We start from the raw sequence: 22,504 nt of genomic DNA, 5'->3' as shown, positions 1-22,504 counted from the left end.
ATCCACACTGTGAAATAATGCACTCAGACTCGTAGAATAAATATTATTTCACTAGCCGATAAAAGACTAATTTATCTACTGAAATTAGTTGATTAAAGCACTCTTTAACATTGAGTACAATTAAAATTCATTGATTTACAAACATAATACAGGGTGATTTACGAGGAATAATGAGCCTGACCAAATTCTCGATGCAGCCATTATTACACTTTCGAAACTTGTTTAAAAATATATATAATTTGGATTCACGATGCCTATTATTATTATTATCCATAAAACGTCAAAACTGACAAATCTTTACTATACTTGCTATGATTTTATATTTATTACAAATAATCTTTGAAATCCACTTAATTTTTGAATATGGTAATGTTGATAGCATCGAGAATTTGGTCAGGCTCGTTATTCCTTGTCAATCACCTTGTATGTTGAAAAGTTTTTTTTAATTATAAATGCTAAAAGTTATGAATAGTTTCAAATTTGGATTTTTTAAAATTTTGCTTCTGGGACTTGTGTTCCTCTAGTTGCATTAAAGACATAATATTATACCTACCCTTTGTGGACATACTCGTAAATAGATAAAAGTGGGTTGTTCTGTTTTTCTTTTGTAATTGGCAGTTTATGGCCTTTGCTATATCATGTATCGTAGGTGGTTAATATTATTTATAATTACTTCAATTTTGTTATCATTTATTAAACAGAGTTATCGATTTGTATCACAATTGACTTATCGTCAAATTTTTAATTCTCATTAAAAAAATATAATTAGGGGTTCCAATGGTGTCAGTATTAATATAAAATGAAGGTGGTTTCAGTACTTAAACAATACAAACAAAATTGACAAGATGACGACTATTTTGCATTCATCTACATTTCACTTTTTCCATCTCCAAAATTGTTGAATCTGTCAAAAATCAAGATTTTTGTTGACATTTTTAACACAAAGAAAAAATAATTCTTTAGAGGGCTTTATTCCTTGCTATTGATTAAAAAGTGCCTACTACCACTAATCACATACCCCCTCCATTTAACTGTAATTTTCCTAATACTTTATATAAGTGTTATTCCCAGTTCTCCTCTTGTAAGTTGAACTTCTCATGTCCAACATGATAGAAGATAAGGAATTACGTCTTTGTCTTTGGAGTTGTTACTATTTAAAATTATCGTTAATGTGGCCTTTAAAAAAAGAAGAATTCAAATCTTCCAAGGGGCTCTACTTGCGACTGCTCACCTTTGTCATCATTTCGAGTTCTACATTTGTATCTATGATTTTTATGCATCTTTACAAGTCTTTAAAAGGTAAAGTTTTTTGTAACATTTTAATAAATTACCACATCTTTGGGACAGTCGGTAGTTACGACGTCAGTGAAGATTTAGCAATTTTGGCTTCACTTATCGGTTATATATGCATGATGACTATGTACGTAAGTAGACAGAAAAATTTGGAGTTGCTTCTGCTCGACTTGAGCGATTTCAAAACGTACGGTAAACCACCAAATTTTGACAAAGTTCGGAAAAGGATGGATTTTTACGCACATTTAGTTTTTTTTTATTCCATGTTCGGAACTTTTGTATACAACATGGACAAAATTATCTTAATTGAGAAATGCAAAAAATCAAGAAAAATCAACGAAGTTTGTGGATCAGCTCTACCCTTTTGGACTCCGTTTGAAACCGAAAACTTGTTTATTCTCACTTTTGTTATTACCTACGTGCTTATAAATATTTTCATTGTGGTTAAAGTTGCATTGACCGTCTCTGTTCAAGTTTTAGAAATCGCCAGCCACATTAATTTACGAATTGAACAACTAAAAATCTTAATTGCTAGCTGTTTTGATAAAGATTCAAAAGCCAGTCGAGAAAGACTTGATTTTTGCATCAGATACCATAATGTCATTATTGAGTATGTACAGAAGCATTCAAGTCAAAAATTAATTTCTCTTTAGTTACAGTGAACGTTTCAGTAGATGTTTCAGCTATGTCATGTTTATACATCTTGCAATCACCGGAATTATTATCGGTTGTTTAGAAAATCAAATTGTTCAGGTTTGTACTAATATAGTAATGTTACTTCCACATTAGCAATTTTTAGGAGCACCAACCTGAAGCTATGTTACATATGGGTGGGTGGAGTACGGCCACTTTTATTGCATGTTACGGAGGTCAACTTTTAATGGATGCGGTATGTGAAATTTTTTTACACATCTTTTGCATCACTAATTTAGAGTACTTCAATCGCTGATGAGTTCTATAACTGTCCATGGTACGAAGCAGATGTTAAAATGAGAAAAGATTTAATCCTTATCATCCTTCGGGCCCAAAAAGCCTTATTTGTATCTACAGGACCTTTCAATGTTCTTTCATTTACATTATTTGTATCGGTATGTCTATAACAATTTTTTTCAATTTATCAAAACTTAATTTCAGATTATGAAATTGTCATATTCTATCTTCACTGTTCTGACTTAAATGGTTAAATTGGGTCAATGCGTTTTGGGGAGTCAATCACTAGGCTTAGCTTTAGTGCTCTTTCATTTTTGCTGACGTAAATATTTTATTCACTGAATCGCTGCTTTTACTGTGTATTAATATTTTATGCACAATATATGACTGAAAATTTTGTGTCTTTTTGTTTAATCCTTGCCATGACTTCATCCCGAAAGTTATTAATAAGTTCAGTTACCTGTTTCCAACTCAAAACCTCATTTATATGGCCTCCAAAAAACGAGGAAATGAATCCATCTAAATGGTTCTACATTAAATTAGCTCTGTTGTTAACAGTGTCTGTCATAATATTATATGTGCCAGTTTGCATTCACATTCACAAACTCTTGGAACGTAATTTATGTATTTTAATTTGGACAATTTAAGATGATTTGTTATTTTCAAGGTGATTTAGACACAAGTGAAGACTTTGCGTTGGTATTTTCATACTTTGGGTTTCTATCAACAATGATATTTTATTCAAAAAGCCACAAGAAAGTCTGTGACCTTATTTACAATCTTGGTAAATTTGACGAATTTGGTAAACCTCCAAATTTTGATGAATTAAACCAAAAATTAGATTTCTACTCAAAACTGGCGTCTGGATATACAGCTATAGGCGTGATTGTTTATAGTGGGATGAAAGTTTACAAAATACCCGATTGTAAAGCGGAAAGAGGGTCGATTCAAGTATGTGGATTGACAGTACCACTTTGGACACCTTGGACTGTCGATACATTCTGGTCCTACATTGTACATTTTCTTGTAACCCTTTTTTACTCAGCAATTTTCACTCGAGCTACTTTATTTTATGCTGTCCAAGTTATAGAAATTGCATTAAATATTGAGTTAAGGATGTATCATTTGAAATCGTATATTTTACAGTGTTTTGATAATGTCAAGTTAAATCAGAGACGACTGATCACATGTATTCGCTACCACCAAAAGATTTTAAAGTAATTTTCTAAACATTTAAAATTTGATCAAACAAATAATATTTGTAGGCTTTGCGAAAAATTTAACGAAGCCTATTATTGGACAGCATTTAGTCATATTGTTTGTTCAGTTTTGGCTTGTGCCTGTGTAGCACATCAAGCCGTCAACGTAAGTAATTCTATTTCTCCTACCATCGAAAGTTTTGTAAATTTTTGCAGCAAGATGTTGCAGCAGTTCTGCATTACATAGGCTGGATTATGTCAATTTTTGTAGTTTGTTGGGCTGGCCAAATTTTAACAGATTCGGTAGGAACAAAAATTTTGCGAATATTCATATTTTTAGCAAATTTTAATGATTTTGCAATTTACAGAATTACAGTTTTACTATAATGAATTTAACAAGTATTAAATCTTTCTTATAAATAGGTCAATTTTTTCGAAGTAATACTTAAAATTACTTATTTTTTTAGAGTCTTACAGTAGCAGATGCCTGTTTTGAATCAAACTGGCTCCAAGCGTGTCCTCGATTGCGGCGAGATTTATCATTCATGATAAGACGGAGCCAGAAATGTATTCAGTTGAAGCCAGGACCGTTCAACGTCTTGTGTTTTTCGTTGTTCGTTTCTGTATCTATTTTTTTTGACTTTTGATATTGTGTTTATACAATTTTTGAAGGTTATCAAATTGTCTTACTCTGTCCTAACACTGATAGATTAAAATTTCAACAAATATGAGGGTGCAGCTTGAGACATATTGTTGGTTGTACCTAACTTATTATTAATATGGCACAATTTAGGATACTGATTTAGTTATTAAACATTTATAATCACATTGGATATAAAAGCATTAAGTTCTCCTGACGCACTTGTTCCACAATGAGTATCACTGTAATGCGTTCCGCTCTTGATTTTATGGCTTTTTGTCGCATTTGGCCCAATAAAAATGAAGAACTTGACCCGAGTCGATGGTATTATATCCAGTTTGTCGTGGTGTTAGTTAGTACAGTTATAAATTTAATCGGAAGCATCCTACACTTGTCTAAAGTTTCAATACCCCGTAAGTAAAACTTTGTTAAAAACATTTTTTAATTGGTATTTGTAGACAGGTCATTTTATCACGTTGCTGAAGATTTGATAACAATCACCGCACAAATAGGTGTGTATTACTATATTATAGTGTATGTACCTTTGCAGAGAGTAGCTGCACGTGTTTACCTCCAATTATCTTCGTTTGGCCTGTTTGGAAAACCTCCCGCTTTTGATAAACACTCAATCAGACTTAAATATCTTGGTATAATTCATAAGATTGGTCTAAATATTGTCGTTTTTGCTTACTTCTTTGAACCTATACTTACCAAACACATCTGCGAGCGACAAAATGCCGCCAGACACTTTGACGACATTTGTGGTTTGGTCACAAACTCTTGGATGCCTTTCGATATAAAAAACTTTCCCAACAAACAGCTTTTCTACCTTTGGCAAACTTACTCATTTTATTGGACTTATGAAGCATCAGCGGCCATTACCTACCTGAATGTGGCAACTATGGAGCACGTTTTGGTCAGAATTTGGCACTTACAAGGCATGATTCGGGAGACTATAAATATATCTGAAAAYGGGGAATTGAGGAAAAGTCAATTGAAGAAGTGTTTAGATTATCATAATCACGTTTTCTTGTACGATTTGTATTATGTGGTCAAGTTTTACGTTATCTAAAAATTTCAGACTTGCTGCTGATGTTGATCGAATTTACCAAAGATCTCTCTTTGTGCATGTGCTTTTTTCAGGAGTTCTTTTCGGTATTATGGGCTTTAGTATTTTAACTGTAGGGATTTCGATTAAGACGTTGAGTTTGTTTGTGGTCTGGGTTGCTGCTGCAATTTTTACAAGTTTGTCGGCACAAAGGCTTTATGATGGGGTAGCAGACAAAAGGATGATGTATGAAAAATCATATTTTTTGTTCTTTAGTCAATTGCAATTGGTGAGGAGGTGTATAACAGTAAATGGTATGATAGAGACTACAAGTTTCAAAGGGATTTGATTACTATTATGAAAAGGACACAAAAACCGATTACCATACATGCAGGACCCTTTACCGAAATATCTAATGTTTTTATTTTGATGGTAAATACTTTAAAATGCAAGGAATCTAAACTATGTTTTTAAAAATTACAGATTTTTAAAACGGCTTATTCATATCTAACACTATTAAAAGCTTCAAGCAAATAAATACCATTACTTATGCATGTATAACAAAATATTTGTTTTCAGTGACTGTTTAGTATCTTTGCACAATAAAGTATAGATGAGATTTTTTTTAATTCCCTGTCATAAGATTTCATTAAAGCAAATAATTAATAACAAGAACAAGTGTGGTATTGAAAGTTTTAACATTGTATCTCACTATGTATTACAAAAAGTTTATGGTTATTAGTAATAAGTAATAGTTATTTATGTATTAAGTACGCAAAATAGGGTTTTAGGGGACGAATCGTAATTAATGACGAGGCGACGTAGGAGCCGGAGTCTTTAATGAGAGGAGTCACCTAAAACCTTTCGCCTACGTGGTTCATACAAGATATTTTTATTAAAGCTCCCAAAAAACGAATTCATACCTCTTATTAATGAAAAAAATTTCGCCACCATCGTAACCAATTTAATTTTTTAGTCCGCAAAAACTGTTTTATTGAGTCCGGAAAAGACTCAAATGAGGTATTTTTGAGAGCGTATACAAAAAAAAAATATTTACTACTTTTGGAAAAACTGTGAAATAAAATTTCATGTGACACTGAAAAGTGGTTCTTTTGTTAGATAGAGCAATAGAAAAATTTATTGTTATGCGTAACTGTTTGCTTATCTTGAATCAGAGTAAAAGAATATGCAATTAAATTTTACTGTTACTTTGTTTTTACTTTTTACAAGACTAATTTGACTTTTATATTTTTTTATTGCTTATTAATTAATTTCTTGTATTATAATGTATCCTGGGTTTGTATGTCTTGTCACTACCTGTAGTTATTATTTTAACGATTTTTATTGACTAAAATAAAGTTAAACCAAGTGTTTCATCAAGTTGTCGTTTTTTAAGCAATATATGTATAATACATCATTAGTATTGATGAATTTTATTTTTTTTTTTTATGAAGAAATTATATCGAGCGATCAAGATAATTTGTAATCGAGTCATCTCTGCATCCGAGAATGTATGTCTATACTCGTTTTCATATTAATGTGCATCAAAGTAGTCGTTGAAAGGGATCATTTTAAATTGGCAATGCGAAAATTCAAACAATCCTAAACTCAATGTTCCCTGAAAATTATTTTTTAAATAAATGTGTACTCCATGTAGCAAACATAGGACAGAAAACATAAAGATTTTTGTCATTATTGACGTGATTAAATTTGTTTTGAATGATATTAATGACACTTTTTTTGTAAATCGGACTTTAAATTAAAGATTCATTTAGACTTCTACAACCTACTTGATGCACATTAATATGAAAAAGAGTATAACTGCCCGTGAAACGTCAAATAAAATGACGAGTCGGAAGGTAAAACGGCAAAATGGGCTGGAATTAGTCGGCGACGTATAATAATACGAGTAAGACCGCTCTTTTTTGAAGGTAAATTATAAATTTAGTTATTATAATCATCACCTTTCATATCTTTATGTGCTATTTTGCTCTTTGTGTTTTTTATCAATTTTGTGGAGTAACATTACTATTATTATACCGTGCGATCAAATAAAAAATAAATTAGAGTAGGCGTCCATTAAATTCTACAGTTGACAACACATTGTCTGGGAATCTGGGCTGGAAATTTTCCACACAAACTGAAAGTGAAAATGACCATCCACCGTTTTCCTCTTGTACAACAATAAAAATTTTCTGCTCTAAAGTGAACATTATTTCATTCAAAAGGAATAAAACGCAAACTTGTCCGCTGACATTTGATGTCAAAATTCAGGATTGCCATCTAAAGGACTTTAATCACCGCCTACTCTAATTTATTTATTTTTTGATCACAGGGTATTTTGCACCCTTCTAAGCAAGAAATGAAATAAGGAAACAAAAACTTTGTTGTATGCCACTAAATGGCCATTAATAAAGAATTTACTCGCTTTGACACTTATTCTTCACAACCTTTATATCACAATTTTAAAAACGGAGATTACAAAAGCTCGTTAGTATTTAAGCAGGACATTTGACGGGAGGTAAAAATTGAAAGAACTCCATTTCTTTGACTTTTTATTTCAGGTTTTTTAAACAAGTCATTCTTATATCATCTCACTTAATGTCAGTTAATTCTTACATTTATCAATAGTTTTACCATTTTATATAATTTTTGATAAAAGAAAATATTCTATTCTCAAAGTTTAATGTTATAATAACTTGCGACATGTTTCGGCTATTTTGTTGACATCCTCAGGCAATTTTTGTTTAATTCATCCCGACCCCACACAACACCTTTACACCATTTGGTGTAGAAGTGTAGGTTCTAGAATATTTCCCTTTATCAAAATCGAAAAATTTCTCATCAAAATAAATCACTCACTAATTTTTAAAACGTAATAATAATTTAAAGTTCTGCATTTTTTATAAATTCAGACTTTTGCTCATTTCATTCGATAACCTCTTCTTTGGTAATTACAATATTACTTTGGTCACAAGTCCCAAACTCAATCTCGAACAACACTTGTTGTATCCTCATCCTCGCAAGGGCATTTTCTTTAGGCAGTAGTCTTTTCAAAGCCGGTAAGCAACTTAGTAAAAACTGTTCATCAGCATCACCCAACAAATCGCCCCTTTTCTTTGCACAACTTTCAAAAAACTGATCGGCGGTCATTAAAGGATCTTCATCTACGATATTTCTTTTCCTTTTTGTTGAAATTTCCTGTTTTGAACTAGTTGAAACGTCCGAAAACCCGGCATCTTCGGGTACGTACCGATAATCAGTCCCGTTTTCAACTTCTTGTGTAGCTTCATCTTCTTCTTCGTTCTTGCTACCGTCTACAACAAGTCTGTAAGAAGATTAAAGATAAGTTCGACCACGCCTACCACTCACTCTTTTGACTCAATGTGTGGTATTAAAAACATCAGTCTGCTGTAATAAATCCATTTAACCGCTTGTTTGGGATTGAGTTTTAGCGAGCGCTGGATTTTGATAAACGAATCGCGCAAGGAACGCCACCGCTTTTTAACCGCTTCGACATCTGGAAGTGTGTTGTTGGTTGCGGAGTTGCGTGCGTGACTGAAGTTCAACGGACTTACCGTTCATGTTGACTGCTTTCGCTACTTCTTTCCATTCCTGATCACGGATTCTGTTATTTTTGTACACTAAGGTTGTTTTGTCGTAGATTGAAGGTCGTTGGCGGACCTCCTCGATGAGGATGTCTTCCATGCTTACGTGAGTCATGATGGAACGTCACTGACGTAGACGCAACTGACTCGAAAGCAATCGATCGAAGTTGACGTAGCGCGCAGTGCCGCACAGTGGCGCACCGACAACGTTTACGTGAAATTCAAAGATGTTGAAGGGCTAATTTAAACTATGAAGAACGAAAAGTACTTTTCTATTAATTCTTTATTAATTAATAAGTCCATTTTTTAAACGTTTTAAACGCACAATTGTATTATAAGCTGCCATCCGCCCAATAGTAGATAACAATCTACTAACAACAACAATTGAGGATAATAAATAAATTATTAAACTCAGAAGTGAACCCACTTCTTTTGTGGCCTAAAATGCTTAATTTTAGAAACAAACGCCTAAACACTAAAACCCTTTTTATCCGTCTTAAAATAGGCGTTTGTGTTTTGTTCTCGTTATTTTACAAAGTCAACTACGAGACCTAAGCTCAGGGCCACTAAGTCTAAAATGTAATGGAAAATATTTATCGGAGAAAAAGACTCCCTTAAAAAACAAATATAAACTTTTAGGCAAAAACTTAATATTTATTGGAGAGAATGTGAAAATGCAAAAGTAAATTGGTTATGTTTGTATAAATATGTCATATGCTAGAGTAACTTCTTGTGCCTTGGAGAAATCCTCTAGCATCTCATTAAAATTATTTTTTTTAGTTACTTTTGTTATTAATTTTTTATACATACAGGATGAATATAAAGTATGGAACCAAGCGGTTTTATTTTTAATCATTTGCCTCCGGAAAATAATAATTAATATAAATTAAAGTAATATAAAAAATGTGATCGTAATTTCAGAACGAAATTTTGTTTTGTTTTTGAGTTATGCGATTTTTTTTGTCAAAATTGCAATTTATGTGAAAAAAATTTTTGGAAAAAATTAAAAATAAAGCAGATAGTTGTAATCCTTAGAGTATAGCTTTTATGAGAAAAATGATTTTATAGTGGGTTGCCATTTAAAAAAAATTATTTTTTTTGTAGAAGTCAAAAATAAAAGGAAATTTCGAAAAAATTTATTTTTGTTAAATCATCACATTTTTATAGTACTTTAGCACTCATCAATTAGTTTTTCAAAAAATAAATAGTTTAAGCAAAAAACGTTTGGTTCCATACTTTTTATTCACCTGGTAGTCCTAAATGTAGTATTTTTTTTTAGTATACTGTGCTGGTAAGATCTGTCTACCGCCTTGACGACGAGTCCGATAGGCACATGTTTATGGACTAGACCCTTTTGTTTTACACCGCTGCTGGTAGGAAATGTCAAATAATTTGTCAAATTTTACGGTTTTTACTTACATGAAAATTATATGTACAATTACTTGAAATCGTTTCCAAAAGGCGGTCTGGAAAGACTCTGGCTTCGGTTCCTGTTTGTGAGAATTCATTTTATTAAAGGAAGTTAACTCAAATGAAAGAAACCGCATAAAAACTTCGACAAACTGGATTTTGTTGATCCTTCTATCTGTAACAAAGCATAACATTTTTTTTAACCAATTTTTTTTATTTAAATTATTATCCCAAATTATTTGCTTGCCACCTCGTGGATGATAAACCACTCGTTAACACGTCTCGTGAAATAAAGCGTCCGATGTACACTCAAACTCGTTGAATAAACAACAATTAAATCATTGTTTCAGTATACTAAAAAATCTTATACGTCACAGAACCGGGACCGGTAAAATCCGGTGTTTATTTATGATATTAATATTTTATGATTTAATAAATATTGTATGGCGACTTGTGTAATTCAAAAATAAATATCTATAATATATATAAATACAAGGTGATTCACGAGGAATAATGAGCCTGATCAAATTCTCGATACAACCACCATTACTCTTCGCAAGTTATTTTGCCACAACTGTAATGTTAGTTGCATCGAAAATTTGGTCAGGCTCATTATTCCTCGTGAATCACTTTGTAGAAGTTGTTTTCTTCTAATTTTTTTATAACGTAGATATGGCAACAAACTGAAAATAATTTAAAACAAAATAAAAACAATTTTTGAGGGTTTTTATCATAAAGCTTTTCTTAGTGTACTTTTTGAATAACCCATCCATAATTTATTGTAATTGGTCATCAATAACAGTCCTGACTTAGTTATATTTTACAAATACGAGTAAGCTCGAATTTAATTCTGATTTCTTAAAAACTTATACAATTGAATGAAACAGACAGAATTAAAAATTAGAACCTGATTTTGCGATTTCTTGCATGAATTCAACGAAATCGAAGGAAACAAACCGAAATAACACAATTATAGTCTGATTTAGCAATTTTACGACTGCTACAGCTAAATCTCTAAAAGTAAGCAAGATTTTTATTAGAATATATACCAAAAACACTGCGCTCAGTGTTTGAAAAACGAAACATTATTTTACTTACGACAGTGAAAATGTTCTTTTTCTGGCTGACCGATCAGTGCATTCGTAATTTGGTTGGTCAAGGACTACGAGTGAAATTAAAAAAAGATTATTTATTTAAAAACGTTTCTTTACGTATTATTTATAAAAATATATCATTCTGGCAACAGTCACGCACCCACTACATAATAAAATACGTGTAACAACAATAAATAACAAAGTTTCGATGGATCACAGGAATTTCGAGATCAGTATAGAGACCCCAATGATAAGTGAGGAGACGACAAGACTATCGGCCGAATTTCCGTCACTTTCCTTAACCACAGCTGATTCCTTGACCCCAGTGACGACTCCATTACAAGGCATATGTTTCTTCAAAAACTTGAAAAATGCATCGACGATATTTGCCGGAGTGCTGTCTTTGCACTTCTCCAACTCATCATTGAAACATGCTCGAATTTTATCAAAGTCGCTGAAAAAATGATATAAGTCGGGGTCATTTCCGGTGAAAGTGACTCACTTGCACTCCCTGTCAGTGAAAAGAAAGACCGGAAGACTGGTCGCCGACATGTCAGTAGGGATTCTTGAACCCAGCGTCTGGTTTGCACATTGTTGCAGCTCGTCTTTTCTAGATTCCAGACACTCGACACCACCTTCGGCGACAAACACTGCAAAAAAACTCATTAGAGACGCCAGTGTGGGCGATTGTGTGTACTTACTTGCGATTCGGTCGCCGTCTTTGAAACACACGAATTCTTTGAGTTCGTCGAGGATCTTAAGGGTTTGGTTCATCGTGTCTTTCTCCCTGGGATCCATACATGGCTTGATTTTCTCTATGACCACCTCTGCGCACTGGTAAATTTCTGGGTATTTGCGACAGTATTTGCCAAATATTTCGTCCATGGAACCGGTTTTTTTAGCCTCTTCGACTTCCAGTTGAATTTGAGTGGCGTTCATTTGGGCTTCGAGACACGTGCGGAGTTCTTGTTGCTGGTTCTAAAAAAAAATTACTTAATCACTTAGTACTCGTAAATAACAGGTTTCTTTCGAAGGACAAAATAGTTTATTGAGGACAAAGATCATGGGAATTTTGAAAAAATTACTTAAAATTTAAAAATTCTTTATCTCCCAATTCACATACAAAGAAAATTAATGATAAGCTCCAGATAAAAGATAATGATAAGAACTTTCCATTGTCAATAAGTCAAAGTCTTGAAATAGAACTTACTTTGAGGGCCTGGAAGGCTTCTTCTCCTCCTCCGTTTTTCTCACATTTTTCTTTCAACATCCTCTCAACATCCTCTTCAGAGGGTAACTTACTCGCATTAAAATTTTCCAATCCGGGTATATTTTCTTGGAGTTGATTTGTGATATTATTTACATCAATTTGGTGGTCGATTTCGCAAAACACGTGACCTTGAGAAAAATTATAAATTTTCTCACAAGTAATTATATGCAAGAGGACAAAGGTTTAATTTCATGGTTGATGTTTTACTTGTTAATTAATTAGAAATGTCGACTGGAGGGCCGGGTCAGAGTTTAATTGAATGTGAAAAATCACTCACCTATTAGGACCAGGGTCCCAATTATATACAACAGTCGGTGCATTTTTATATGAGTTTATCTACACAGGTGACTCGCTATGACCTCAAATGTTCGAACCACACGAACGACATGGAACGACTAAAACAACTCTCCGCTGTTTCACTTTTATCGCTGTTGGTTCTATTTGTACTTTATCTCCTTGTAACAAAAAGCGAACATTGATCGTTGATGACTTATTTGAACCACTTGGCTTTAATTGGGACTACTGACTTTGTGATTAGGAAGAGAAAAATGCTATTGATTTGCGAGTGGAATTTGCAAATTTTTCATATGAGTTTTTTACTCACTAAACAAAAAGTTTGTTTCTGTCTGTCTGACTTTCCGACGAAACGTCTCACTGAACTTGAACTCTTACTTATATGCATTTCATCTCTCACACTCACAAGTTTATATATCTTTTATCCAATGTGAAAAAAGTCGTGGGAACTTATAATTATTAATTTTTAAACAAATATTAATACGCTCAAAATTGACTAAAAACACCTAATTATGTATACGACCGATAAAATAAAACAACAATGTACTTATTATTCGGAATGCTTACACAGTTTAATACCTACTTACACATGTTTTTTCATTCACGTCACATTAAAATGTTTCGTTTTATTCTTTTTCTTAATATAGACTTGATATTTGAGGTATTTTAAAATGAAAATTTGAAAAGCATTGTGCAAAATTTTGTAAAGAATGGGTAGAATATCGCTGCAAGCGCGTTTAATGCTCAAAACTATTAAGCGCCGATTAACAAATAAATTACTATAATTTAACCTTAATGGCCTTTATTATTTAATTTTTTTCTACTAATAAACAATTTTAAAATTATTCATTTTTATGAACGATTACCTACATATCAACAATCTGACTATACACCAACTATAAAAAAATATTTCAAGTATAAGTTCTAGGGTAAACAATTGGTATGTTTCTGAAAAAATCAACTTTCAAATAAATTACCATCAGTAGGTACCTACTGTACCTACTACTGTACATACCTACTACATGTATTAAATTTTTGTAGTCTTGAGAATAACCTGTATACATCGGGTTGTTTATACATATAATGTACCTAACAAGAATTTATGTAAGTGTTTTGAATGTTATCTTAGTTAAATGAATTATAAATTATTAGGAAGAAAGTTATAAAAATGTAGTATTATGTCATATTTGCTTGAAACAACTGTTTTATTGTAGCTTTTTTCTCTTCCATATAGTGCTCTTACGTTGCTCTAAGTTTGTCGTGAGCACCCAGTAATAACGATATTTTTTTTAAAAACTATTTATTTTTGAGCTATTTGGCTCAGTTGCGTTATTGCCATTTGTTGTTGTTTGAAAAGGGATTTTCTGGCATCGGATTTATGTATTGAAGCAAATTACAATAAATTTAAAATTGTTTTACGAAAATGACACATATCACATAGGTTCATAAATAAAATGTAATACGTACATTGTAGCAAATTTTACAGTTTTTGGAAGACAATATCAAGAATTGTCAGTGTGATGAAAATACCTTGTCTAGATTGTCTAATAAAATGTCAAATTGTTTAAGATCTACCGTAAAGAGTAAGTGGAACGTTGTAAAATGATGCGAAGTTGTTAATGCTGACTTTTAGTTTCGTCCAGAAAAAATTGGTGTCAATCAATATTTAACGCGAAACAGGTGTTCAAAAATTGGTAAATTTCATAGATAACTGACAGATATTGACCTTCTTATTCAAGACAAAATTTATAAAATTTTCAAAGTGCTTTTTTAACCACGTTTTCAGTTAGGCTAATATACGTAATAGATACTTAATTGAATTATGTAAAGTCGATTAGATTAGATAAGGGTTGTACGTGGTTGTACACTGTTGTACCTATGATGTAAGTAAAAATACTATAATAACAACAAGTAGGACTTTTTGCCTTTTAAAAGTTTTTACCAATTACTCGTGCTTAATTTATTAAAAAAACAAAGAATCAGAAATTAAGAATGAATTAAATTTATATTTTTTAACTAATACAGCCTGAGTTAGTTATAAAAAACCTAACCAATTTTCAGACGCAACTCAAAATACATTCTCACAGACAACTTGACTTTTGCAAGTTTGCTGTGTTTGAAAAATTTCGATTATTAAATTTATACATATTAAAGTAGTTGTTGATATGTCAATAATTGAATTCGATAGTGTTATCAATTCCATTTTTTTTCCTTGAATTCAAAATGTACTCAAACAAATAAAAAATGATGGAAACAGATGAGGCGTTTTCCTTGTGAATTACTTTTACAATTTCACCATAAATCTAAAAGAAAATTAAAACTTTTATGTCAAAATAAAGATTAAAACAAAAACATTCTTTATTAGTTTATTATTTATTGACTTAATNAAATTTTTCTATATACATATGTGTAGGTATATTAATTTAAGGTTTTTTCAAAATAACTTACTTTTAGTTAAAGATGTTTTGCGAAAACGTAAAGAAGCACTTTTGCTTTTTTTTAAATTAAATTTATAATATTACAAATTAATCTTAGTTTATTAGTCATTTATTATAACTGATAATAATCATTAATTCCAGAAATAAAATAATCTTCAACTTTGGAAGACAAGTTTCGCTTTTGGATATTGTGCTGCATACCTACAGGCGCTCCATTTATAAGAATTTAAATTTTGTCCGCCTTAAGTAAAAGCAGGCTAGATTTTCAACAGTTTTATTAAATCACAGAGTTTAAATTATAAATCAGTTGACTTGACAGAACGCTGCTGAGGCTCTAGCGAAATATAATGAACTTCGTCCCTACAATCATCAACGGGAATGACCAGATCGGAATAAATACATTTTGGGCCAGTCTTCACTTCCGTAATCATACTTTCGGACCATCTGAATGGCAACAATTTCTCCTAAAACATTTTGAAATCAATTTCCCACTAAACCAATGGCAAAAATTACCTTGAAATAAATTTTCTCATTGTATTTGCGTTTGCTTGAATCGATATTCAAAAACAACGATTCTGTATACCAGACAGGGGTCGTAACTGGTTTAATAAAGCACTTGGTGGTGTATCTTTTAGGGGATGATCCTGTAAAGTCAGTTTGTGACTTCGTCAAGGTTATAATCTCACTCATGGTCCTTCTGAAATAAAGCAATCAAAGGTGAAGTTTCAGGGGAAAAAAATCTCACACTCACACTTTGACATTTTTGTTGATTTTTTCCACAAATAATTCATTGTTTGGGTTAAGTTTAATTTTTGCAGGCACGTATTTGGAGCGATTTTCGATCGCGGTTAAACGTAGGGTCGCCATTTCGAAATTTTTTTGTAAATTTTGTGATTAGATACAATTGAAATAATCGAGAATGGCGATTATTCATGTTTGAATGTATATACCTATTTAAAATAATGGTTAATTGTGGAAGAAGTCGTAAAAATGTGAAAGTAGCGAATGAAATAGTGTAAATTTTCCAGTTGGATGAAAATTGGCTACAATGTAGGCAACCAACAATACGAGTCCAATAAAATAGGAAGTTTTCACGACAAAATAAATATAAATTACCGTTCTTTGTTTTCACAGTCGGATTGTGCTTGTTTATCACAACGTCTTGTTTCTTTAACCTCTTTTCTTTGACCTTAAACAATACAATATAAATAAATATAATCAGTCAAAATTGTTACAACAAATGTTAATGTTAGGTTTTAATGTCAGAAATCAACAATTTTCTTATCTTATCATTTTGCGATTCAAATACGACATTGATCATTAAAATTTCAAGGCTGTTAAAGTTTCCATTCAGCGTGGGTTAAATTTGAAAAATATTGGTTGAGATCGCCGCCTCCGGTTAGTGCTTTGTTAGTATTGGCCGCCCCTGACTTACCGCCATCCCCGGAAAATTTGCCGGCGTTTTCCTCGTGCACTAGTTCACTATGAAACTTTTCGCATTCGATGAAATGAAAACTGTTGATTTTCATGAATTCCGTTTTATTGGGTATTTCGTTTTTCCACTTCATTTTGCGCTGGAGATTTTATTAAAGCGTCCGTTTACGAGCGTTAACAAATTCAAACAAGAGTCGGGAGCAACAAATGACCTCATCGGTTTGTCATCATTTCGCGTCATCGTCGCTTTCGGTGTATTACTACAGCGGGATGGGAAAGTCGCGATTTCCTGACGAGGTATCAATCTACAAGGAAAACAACTGTCCGCGGAGGAAATCGGTTAATGTAATTTAGTCAATCTAAAGTCAATATTTCCACGAGGCAAACTAACGTAAGTACGTCATAAGACAAACAGTCTAACAAAGCCGTGACTCGAGAAACGAAAGAGTATAATGAGGAGGAGCACTGGAAAATCCGTTTTTATTTTTCTCATCCACTTAACGAATTAGGACGGAGACTTTTGTGTGTTCATCCGGTGCTTACTTGCCTTTTCTGTTTGTTATATCAAAAATTTCCCAGCGCATTTTCGATAGCGGGAGATGTTCGATTCGTAATCTTGAGAGTGAGTAAACCGCGACGGTTTCCCCTCGTTTTTTCAATGTTCGGAATAGTCACATTGTTCCGGAAGAATATCCGGAAGTAGGAAAGTTTGATGGGCGCAGTTGATAACATCGGATAAGCGAAGATGCTCCCGTTTAACAAAAAAAACTATTGTATGATTGGTGATCTAACCATTAATTAGTAATGATCCTAAAATTTAACTAACGTAATACGTATTTTACTTATTTAATTTTTTTTTAGTAAATTGAGTAACAAAAGCATATTACTAAAATCTAGTTTAAAGGTCTTTCTATACATTTGCATTAACAATATTAAAATTATAAAATTAAAAAAAATAAATAAAGAGAACAATTTAAGAAAATCCCATGAAGTAAGCTTTTCTTTAATAATTTTGCAGCTGGGAAGTATCTTTTTCACCTAATTGGTCCACCTGATATTTTTTCCCGGACTGTTGAATTTACAAGCGCATAAATAATGTATGCACCACGTCCGTCATGTGGTATTTTACTACACTCGTTTAGAGTCGTAAGCTACCAGGGCTCGTCTAGCGACTCGTATATGCTTACCCATCAGATTATTTCTTGTTATTATTCGTATTACATAAAATTATATAAAATATTAAACCTTGGAATAAATTGCCGACTCGTGTTTCGACCGCAGTGTTTGAGTAAAGTCTAATGAGCTTATATTCTACGTTGTTCTAAGTACTAAGTAGATTCCAAACTAGGTAAAGGCATGCAATAAGAAGTCCACCAAATTATTTTTAATGATACTTTATTATATATTTTGTAAATCTATTACAATGAACAAATCTATTGTTGTCAATCCAAAATCTGAATAATTAAATTACTTACCTTCATACATCATACATTTGCCAATTTTGTGATAGACAGGTTCGTCATTGTATAAAACAACAATACTTTTATTTTAATTAAACTATTTGTTTTATACAGGGTGTCTCACAGAGTATGGTATACAGTATGTCCCTGGATTGAATTTCCAAGAGGAAAAAAAATATCTTTGATTTTACGCCAAAACTGCAAAGGAAAAACATTTTTTGCTTTACCTAAAACGAACAAATCTCTACTTAAAACTTTATTATTCTGATTCAGTGGCTTTTTTTGTTATTTAACTTGCGTAAACTCATTTGTCAAAGTGACATCATTGTTAAAATAATAAAACCCCCAATGTGATACACTGGCGGCAACGGAATTTTGGCCATCAAATTTTTTTATGTCAGTTCAAAAGATGTCAATGTAAGTCACGCTTTATTGTCATTATGATTGACGTTTGAAACCAAAATCTGAAAGTTTTAGTTGAAATTTACTTTTGGCGTCGATTTTTCGAAACAATAATGCCAGCAATACGTGTTCTTATATAAGTTCAATAAATTATTTTGATTTGTTGTCATTTTTTCTCTAGCTATCAGGATAAAAATTACAAAAACCGAAACTGAGGTTTGTTGGCTAAGGCCCGTTTTACATTTTTATGTGAGTCGAATGACAAATCGTCCAAAATTCCGTGTCCGTCAGTGTAGGACTTTAAAAGTCCAAAATCAAGAGAAAAATAAACTTAATTACAGATTTGCTCGTTTCAGGTAAATAAAAAAATGTTTTTCCTTTACAGTTTTGGCGTAAAAACAATGGTATTTTTTTCCTCTTGTAAACTCATTCCGTGGACATACTGTATATTCAAATTCTGCATTACGCAAACACTGAACGTATCTTTAAACCAAAAATTAGTGAGAAATTAGTGACTTCAATGAAACCACTGAAATGCACTATTAAGGACCGCTGACATTGGTATTAAAAGTGATGAATAAAAACGGGAAGAGGTACACAAATGAGGTACACAAATAAAATGCATAATCTAGACTCAAAGTCGAAAAAACTAAGTTTTTATTTGTTGGATGTACAAATGATAAAATCGCCTCATTCAACAAAATAAAAAGTACTTACCGTGACTTTGACATTGACCCAATTTTAAACCGAGGCCACATTTATAAAAATTGTTCAAAATGTCTGCCTGCGTTATGTATGCGAGCCCGAGCACGACGTAACCAAGATCCTTGCACTCTGTCGAAAACACCAGACATGTCGCGAATTGTTTGGGCAGCATTTTTCACTCGCAAGCGCAATTCCTCCACTATGTCAACAGGACTAGCATACACTAATTGTTTCATATGGCCCCACGCAAAAAAATCGCATAGATTTAAATCTGGAGAGCGAGGCGGCTACGGCACAGGTCCACTACGTCCTAACCATTTATTTGAATAATTAACGTTCAACAGCTGTCTTGAACTAAAATCTGACCACTGACAATTCATAGTGTCAACAAAAAAACACTCAAATCAAATTAATAAATTATTAGCCATTTTCAGCGGTTCTCGAACGGTTTTGGCAGCATTTTCAAATTGATCTTTTACCCACACGGTTAAACTTAGAACACTGGATTTTTCTTTTAAAAATGCTTTACTTGCGGATCAACTACACGTTTAAATATACATCACACTCTGTGAGACAGCCTGTATATTGATTTGACCAAATTTTATTTTACCCTAACATTATTTCAGAATATTAAAATTTGATACTAGGTATTCTTTCAATAAAAACTTATTTTCTAAATCGAACTGCTAAGTACAAGGTGTATCAAGTTTTAGGGCCCGCGCAAAAATAAATATTTGTAATTGACTAAAAAAAGAATTTTGCTAGTGTAAACGATAGAGAATTGCGGTAATTGATGATCAATTGATGTCAATTTCTTGACAAAAGAAAAAGGTCCGCAATGACATTTATGACGTACCCGGGCTCTCTTGTGAAGCCTCCGCTCTATTGTCAATGCATTAGCAGAACATCAACCCAAACTTGGCCATAAATTACCAGAATTCCAAATTTTCAATATTAAAATGTTAATTACTCAAAATCTATCAACTTTTACATTATTCAATTTTTACAGTTACTACTAGAAAAAATCAAGGAATTTTATCCTATAGAAAAGATTCTAATTTTTTTTTCCAAATTTGGTTTTTAGGGTCACACTTATGTACATAGGTACTCTAAAAATTGTGAAAAATACCAGAGCATCAAATTGAAGTCTATATGATCCTCTATCGTTTCCAAAAGCATTTTTTTAATCAATTAGAAATATTTATTTTTGCGCTTGCCCTAAAACTTACTAAAACTACTAAATTTGACAATGATAATAAATTAGCAATTAATTAAAATATTTTTTTATCATAAGAAAACTTTGAATGTTTAATTTGGCCCCCTTTCCCAATGTCAATTTCCTCAACGTTTACAAAATAGCTCAACAGGAGAGGGCTACGAGAATAGCATGAAGTGGGACGCCAAACACTAAACTATAGATAGCCAGGCGGAAACAGAATGGAAGTTCAGGACCATCCTATCTCTCCGTATAACACAGTTGAATTTACCTCACAATGTATTATTTGTCGTTAAAAATCATTGGCTTTTGTGTCTATTTGAAATTTCAAACTACCAATACCGACTAGCTTTTCCAATATCGGAAAGTTCAAAGTAATCAAAGTGTTATATTGCTTCCAATTTTATTAGCATATTTAGTGGTGGCAGAAGCAAGAATTAGCCGGAATTATAAAAGAACTGAGTTTTTCGTTTTGTTCGTTCACAAAGCTGGACTTTTTGCTTTCTCCTTTCAACTTATTTTAACCGTTTGAAGCTTACCCCAGACACCTGTTAATGACTGCTTCAACGAAAGGCTCAGAACTTCACCAAATGTTCATGACAACGGACGGTGGAAGTCTTAAAGTGGCTTTACTATTGTAACGCGGTTAATTTAGTTGCGTCAAAAATCTTTAGTTTTAATCAAATACTTTTCCTGTGTAAATTTCACGCTAAATCCAAACCTGTTCCGCCATAAACTCTGTCTCGAACGGCGAGAAAATGCAATAGTGCAACCGAGTGTTTAACGATAAAGGTAAAACTATAAAGTCAGAAGTGTATTCATAGCTCTATTATCATAGATGAATTTGATAAACCTCACGTTCCTGACGCGCCGTTGGCCCCAAGAAAAATCGCTTTGATCTAACTTTACGTTTAGGTATAACGATGAGGGTGAAAAGCTTCTGTTGATGTATTCATGAAAGTCGACGAATAGACCGAGCTCTGTTTCTTTCAGCCCTTCTGAATGACCACACAATGCACCCCATTACGGTCGATCGTCGGATCGACTTTTTAATACAACTTCACTGTTATACGAGCTTTTTCGAAGTTTGCCCTAATATGTCAACGGCAAGAGGACAAACGACACTTTTACGCATGTATGTGAAAAGGCTATTACGAACATTTTCGATTTTTCTTTTATTTTTGACACTTCAAGAAACATAAACCTTTAAAAGCTAAAGTATTCAATTTCGCGAGCTCTACGAAAATTAAATTTACTTGTACGGTCACAAAATTACAATTTTATATATAAATAGTATTTGAAAGTACAATGGCAGAAATAGTACAGAAATTTTTTCCAATATCTACCATTAAAGTGTTTGTTTACATCAGCTTGACTCAGCGGCAGCTTATGTTATTTACTTTATTTTAAAATATGTGCAATATAATAAAGTATTAATTTAATAAGTCTAATAAAAAAAAACGTTCTTTTTTATAGTCAAAATTTATAGAATACGACCGCACGTTATACACTTTAAATACCCTACAAGGTTATATAAAAATGTTTAACTGAAACGTTAATGACGTCAAAATACTTCATTATATTCAACACAAATAAACATAGACATAGTAGTAAAATGTTTAATATAAGTAGTCAAATGTACCCTTATTTGTCTATGACTATAAAAGTCTATATAAGACGAAATTCGAAAATATAAAAATCTACTCGTAGATATTAATTACGAAAATTAAAACAAAAATTTTCAGGTACCTAATATTATTTAAGTTACATTTTTTGAGTTCAAATTTCTGTAAATATTACCTACAGAGAATCACATTAAAAAATATTGAATATGATTTTAATAAGGAAAAACCGATGTACAAAAAATGAGTGAATATTTAATTCTGAATTATACTAAATCGACTGAAGTGTCATTTATTATGCATTGTTTTACGTTAAATTAATCTTGAATTAAAATTTAATTGCAGTTAATTGTTTTGTATGCCGCTCTTAACTTTTTTTTATAATTACAATTAATTAATTTACTAATTCTTTTTGACTTAGAAATGTACAATTTTTAATTG

General features: G+C 32.2%; 4 protein-coding genes across 7 annotated transcripts; 1 reads left to right on the top strand and 3 right to left on the bottom strand.

Annotated features, from left to right (window-relative positions):
• The first annotated feature begins 1,106 nt into the window (after positions 1-1,106).
• On the top strand, positions 1,107-5,479 carry LOC123013144. Its single transcript, XM_044411522.1, has 13 exons — positions 1,107-1,299; positions 1,348-1,903; positions 1,947-2,046; positions 2,093-2,182; positions 2,226-2,385; positions 2,680-2,838; positions 2,891-3,197; positions 3,489-3,588; positions 3,639-3,725; positions 3,890-4,044; positions 4,762-5,094; positions 5,144-5,268; positions 5,309-5,479. Exons 1-13 carry the CDS (start codon positions 1,107-1,109, stop codon positions 5,338-5,340), a joined length of 2,397 nt encoding a protein of 798 aa, XP_044267457.1. The 3' UTR covers positions 5,341-5,479.
• A 2,196-nt stretch (positions 5,480-7,675) lies between these two features.
• On the bottom strand, positions 7,676-8,881 carry LOC123015403 (transcription factor Adf-1-like). The gene is made up of 3 exons (XM_044415096.1): positions 8,689-8,881; positions 8,483-8,630; positions 7,676-8,438 (listed from the first exon to the last, which is right to left on the bottom strand). Exons 1-3 carry the CDS (start codon positions 8,831-8,833, stop codon positions 8,039-8,041), a joined length of 693 nt encoding a protein of 230 aa, XP_044271031.1. The 5' UTR covers positions 8,834-8,881; the 3' UTR covers positions 7,676-8,038.
• Positions 8,882-11,297: 2,416 nt separating this feature from the next.
• LOC123013693 (27 kDa hemolymph protein-like) lies at positions 11,298-13,173 on the bottom strand. The gene is made up of 5 exons (XM_044412408.1): positions 12,770-13,173; positions 12,433-12,620; positions 11,924-12,200; positions 11,725-11,872; positions 11,298-11,676 (listed from the first exon to the last, which is right to left on the bottom strand). The coding sequence occupies exons 1-5, from the start codon at positions 12,810-12,812 to the stop codon at positions 11,436-11,438; spliced, it is 897 nt and encodes a 298-aa protein (XP_044268343.1). The 5' UTR covers positions 12,813-13,173; the 3' UTR covers positions 11,298-11,435.
• A 2,309-nt stretch (positions 13,174-15,482) lies between these two features.
• On the bottom strand, positions 15,483-16,960 carry LOC123014459. 4 transcript variants are annotated; one of them, XM_044413609.1, is made up of 4 exons: positions 16,660-16,960; positions 16,341-16,413; positions 15,738-15,918; positions 15,483-15,688 (listed from the first exon to the last, which is right to left on the bottom strand). In XM_044413609.1, exons 1-4 carry the CDS (start codon positions 16,790-16,792, stop codon positions 15,521-15,523), a joined length of 555 nt encoding a protein of 184 aa, XP_044269544.1. In that variant the 5' UTR covers positions 16,793-16,960; the 3' UTR covers positions 15,483-15,520. The 4 variants fall into 4 exon arrangements, with proteins under 4 accessions (XP_044269544.1, XP_044269536.1, XP_044269560.1 ...); XM_044413601.1 differs by having other exon boundaries at positions 15,738-15,921; positions 16,660-16,950; XM_044413625.1 differs by lacking the exons at positions 16,341-16,413; positions 16,660-16,960 and adding an exon at positions 15,976-16,187.
• Between the last annotated feature and the right edge of the window lie 5,544 nt (positions 16,961-22,504).

This window comes from Tribolium madens, unplaced genomic scaffold (genome assembly GCF_015345945.1).
Source record: "Tribolium madens isolate multiple individuals breed KSU strain unplaced genomic scaffold, Tmad_KSU_1.1 Scaffold_19;HRSCAF=116;Tcas5.2_LG9, whole genome shotgun sequence".
Classification (NCBI taxonomy): Eukaryota; Metazoa; Arthropoda; class Insecta; order Coleoptera; family Tenebrionidae; genus Tribolium; species Tribolium madens.
Note: the sequence above shows the minus strand (reverse complement) of the source record. Positions and strands in the feature narration are given on the sequence as shown.